We start from the raw sequence: 5,000 nt of genomic DNA on the forward strand, positions 1-5,000 counted from the left end.
ATGATAATGATAATGATAATGATAATAGTAATATAATCAATGATAATAATAAATGAATATTTACAGCATAAGCAAATGTTACTTGGTCATCATGCAATTTAATCGCTTAAAATAAAAAATTCCCTCTTGGTTTAGATGATCTTTTGTTAAACAGTCTGCACGAGTCTCGTATTTTACCAAGCTATTTGAAGTTTTTATTGTATCTGTTTAATTCATTTTTATTTTTGTATGTTAATCTTTGACTTTCTCCTTTTTTTTTAATTGAACATACCCAAAAAGTCACATTATAATCTTAACCATCAAAATACGTTTTTCCCCTTACCAACAAAATAAACAGGGTGGAAAATTACATGGTCCTTTTTTTTTTTTTTTTTTTTTTATCTTAACTTTGCAGACATGTTTTGATATTTTTTTTTTCTAATGAATTAATAGTTTCGCAGAACAGCAAGACTATTTTTTGTAATAAATCTTAATTTTCATTGTTGAGAATGAACACAATTCGTGGAAATGTGTATTTTTGAAATATGGATTAATGGTAAATTGAAAGTATTTTCTTGTTCAAAACATTAATTTTTTTTAACGAAAGAAGTTCTATAAAATTTTCAAGTAGATATTTTTAATGATAGTAATCTACAATCTCACAAGCATCAGACGTAATTATTGTATGTAACGATACCCACCAATGCCAGTGATTAAAACTGCCAAAGATGCGAATATTCAAATTGAATAATCCACAAAACTGCTTCTTTAAAAGAACAGATATTTCCAATTTTTATTGATTTTTTCTTTCTTTTTTAAAGATAGAACAAGAACTATATGCATACAATGGTATCCATCCGGTAAACATTGGAAAGCTTTTTGTGAATGAACCCCTTCATGCAACATAGAAGTGCACTCTTGCATAAGAAAGTTATTCTTATCATGATTTCTGTGATAAAAATAATTAAAACAATAAAGTCTTTCTTCTTCTCTGTTTCCAAGTGAGTAATGGGGTCACAAACGAAGCAAATATTCAAACCCAGAGAATCCCCGGCAGAAAGCGTAAATGATCACAAGGTTTAAAGGTTACTAATGAATGGCAAAGGCGAATGACAGTGACAATACTCTGCACCCAAGTTCCCTCTTCACTCAAGCTAGGACTAGGGAAGGCCAGGCAATGGCTGCTGATGACTCAACACGTAGACCTATAGGCGCTCCCAAAGCTCTCATCCTTAGCTCACAAGAATGTTGAGACTGCAGACATTACAAGAAGCTATCAAGCTTGAGCCGGTCTCGAACCCTAGTCCGCAAGATCACCAGGCAAGAACGTTTCAAATAGGCTACCACAACCCTAAAGGCCAGGAAAAATAAAAGCTGGTTGGGAAGCGAATAAGATGATGCCAAAGGCGAAAGACAAGGCAGAGAATAAAACAGAACGAGTTCACGTGCACCTGCCAAAGTGGATCTTTCTGTCGAAATAGATATTTAATTACGGCGTTCTACCAGCTGTCACGTTTTTCCCCTCCGAGGGAAACCGCGGTCGTCATTTGCACAAGGAATAATTTACGTCAAAGATGATACACTTTTTTTTTTTCAAGAGCAAATGTGGTTTTTCAACTAAGATGAAATGAGTGATCAAGAGATTTTGTGACCTTTTTTTTAAGTTCTCAAGTTGATATCAATGTGCAATATATATATATATATATATATATATATATATATATATATATATATATATATATATATATATATAAATATATATACATACATATATATATATATATATATATATATATATATATATATATATATATATATATATATGTATATATATTTATATATATATATATATGTATATATATATATATATATATATATATATGTATATATATTTATATATATATATATATATATATATATATATATATATATATGTATGTATATATATATATATATATATATACATATATATATATATATATATATATATATATATATAAATATATATACATATATATATATATATATATATATATATATATATATATATATATATATATATATATATACATATATATATATATATATATATATATATATATATATATAAAATATATAATATATATATAATATATATATAAATACATATATATACATAATATATATATATATATATATATATATATATATATATATATATATATATATATATGTGTGTGTGTGTGTGTATGATAAATTTTGCACATTTAAACGTGTTTTTCATATTTCAAATAAGCCATATATATTACCACATTAAAGTCTGGATTCCCTTAACAACCCCGGGATCAGAGCCCTAGATGGAATCAATCAAAGACTATAGTATCTGACCGGCCGGGTTTCGAGCCCTGGTCCAGGATACTTGTATGCCATTGACCGTACCACTCAGCCACGTAGCTGAGTGGTATGGTCAATGTCACACAAGTATCCTGGACCAGGGTTTGAAACCCGGCCGGTCAGATACTATAGTCTTTGATTGATTTCATCTAGGGCTCTGATCCCGGGGTTGTTAAGGGAATCCAGACTTTAATGTGGTAATATATATGGCTTATTTGAAATATATATATATATATATATATATATATATATATATATATATATATATATATATATATATATATATATATATATATATATATATATATTTATATATACACGCCTTTATGGTACTGATAGAATGATAGTCACAGATGAACCATGCTAAAACATCAACTACTAAAGGCTGAAATAATAAAAGGATGTGGAGATTAAAAATAAATAGGATACCATGTTAGTTTAGCTAAATGATTCATGGGAAAAATTAATTGTAAGATATATAGAATTTTAATTCAGTCATTATGGAATAATTGTTGAATAACCAAAAAATTAAAAGTAAAAATTTTTTAAACAGTATTATTGATATAAGTATGATTAGGAAATTCAATTTTATCAACCATTTTGTTTGGGGGTAGTTATGAGCTATGTATTTTGTTGTATTTCATAATGTTTATTTTTCCTTGTAATGTGTTTCATCAAATCTTCATAGCTAGAATTACATTCATTCATTATCAAGAAAAGACATTAAGTACATCATATTTGAATTGTCTAACCATGGATGACATTAAAGCAAAATGAGAGAGAGAGAGAGAGAGAGAGAGAGAGAGAGAGAGAGAGAGAGAGAGAGAGAGAGAGAGAGAGAGAGAGAGAGAGAAATACTTCCATGGACTTTATCTAATTATAAAAGCAGATAAGAATTATCATTGAAAACAGTAGAAAGGTAAAAAATATGAACCAGTCCTTTGCTTTCAAGCAATTTAACCAAACAAATGAATTCAGATCTTCTACAAAGAGAATGAACTACTGAAATCCAAGACTGGAACTGACTGGAACGCAAAAAAAATGGAACACTCGAGTTCTCAGGAAGATGGATATCCCGTCTGTCAGCTTTTAGCTTCCAGCCACCACGCGAAGTAATGTCATATTTGCATTGCCGATCGCTGCACTTAACGTTCAGTGGTACAGCATTACAGCCACCGCAAAAGCATGTCGCTTCAGGGATGTTAATGAGGACTGCAACACTATCGGGAACATTGGCAAGAATCGTAATTTGTTGAGTAATTTCAGAAATTTGTAATGCAAGGTTGTGTTTTGATCTAAGCGGAATTACCTGTCAAAATAGAATTGATTTGATAGTCAGCCATCATTGCCTTTCACTTGAGAACTACTTAGATAACGTTTTGTTATTTACTTCTTGTTTTCATATTTTCCTTCATTTCCTTCCAATTCTTTGTTTTATGTTGTTTCATACCTCCTTCCCGTTATTAGCGATTATATTTTACCTACCTGTAATTATAGAAAATAGGGACAAGTGGCGTGAAACTGGCAATAATTTTCAATCCAATCCATCATATGTTGATAGTGAATCGGTAATTTGTGATGTAGATCGTCCGTAACATATGTTATATTTGTGATATTAAAGCTGGAGATTTGAACACGACAATAAGACTCAATCCATTATTTGTAGGTATCAAGTTAAAAAGAACTTTCAAACAGTGCTGTATACGAAATGATCGGAGACTTCAACACTGCAGAGAGTACCAATCCATTTCCTGCATGTAGTGAGGAAAGAAAATTTTATTTATCTATTTCAACTATATATAATTTTGTCTATTTGATTTGAATAATAATTATTCGGGCCAATATTTCATTTGACAACGAAATCAGCTTCATAGAATAGCCATTGACCAATATTACCTTTTCTCATACCTCATTTGACTAAAAGTTTCTTCCTATCAGTAAATTAATCAACTGAAGAAATATCACATGAATAGGAATCATCATTTTAGCATTTCAGTAGACATAAGATTCTTTTAAGATGTATTTTGTATATCTAAGAGAGATTTCAGCATCGTGTAATCTAACTAAGAATTAATATCTAGAAACCACATTTAACAAAAAAAGGAAAATGAATTGGCTATGTAATATACATAACCCATGTTAAAAAGCCACTCGTTTACGGCACAGTAAAATAACGTATCTTTCTCTTAAGATTATAATACAGTAAACGTTAATATCTCGCATACAATCATGCAACATTAACGGTCCAGAAACCTTAACTAGAGGCGGAGGGGAGAAAACGAACTATTTTACGAGGTGCACTCGTAACTAGTCGGATTGTAAGGGACTATATAATTTGTTCAGAATAACGGAAATACCATACTATAGTATGGTACTAGCAAAGTATCTGATAGACATATAGGGAAAAAAGAATTATATACATTCTTTTACATGATATGACTAATATAGAGCTGTGAATAAATGAAAGTGTGTATATACATATGTACACGCTTGCATATTGAATGTGTATTATATATATATATATATATATATATATATATATATATATATATATATATATATATATATATATATATATATATATATGTATATATATATATATATATATATATATATATATATATATATATATATATATATATACTGTA

At 28.9% G+C, this 5,000-nt stretch overlaps 1 protein-coding gene across 1 annotated transcript in view; it reads right to left on the bottom strand.

Annotated features, from left to right (window-relative positions):
• The window catches only part of LOC137651050 (uncharacterized), a 111,705-nt gene that overhangs the window by 26,391 nt on the left and 80,314 nt on the right, over window positions 1-5,000 (bottom strand). The window contains exon 6 of the mRNA XM_068384189.1: window positions 3,498-3,661. Coding sequence (XP_068240290.1) covers window positions 3,498-3,661 — 164 coding nt within the window. The remainder of the gene's footprint in view (window positions 1-3,497; window positions 3,662-5,000) is intronic.

The sequence above is a fragment of the Palaemon carinicauda genome, chromosome 12 (genome assembly GCF_036898095.1).
Source record: "Palaemon carinicauda isolate YSFRI2023 chromosome 12, ASM3689809v2, whole genome shotgun sequence".
Lineage (NCBI taxonomy): Eukaryota > Metazoa > Arthropoda > Malacostraca > Decapoda > Palaemonidae > Palaemon > Palaemon carinicauda.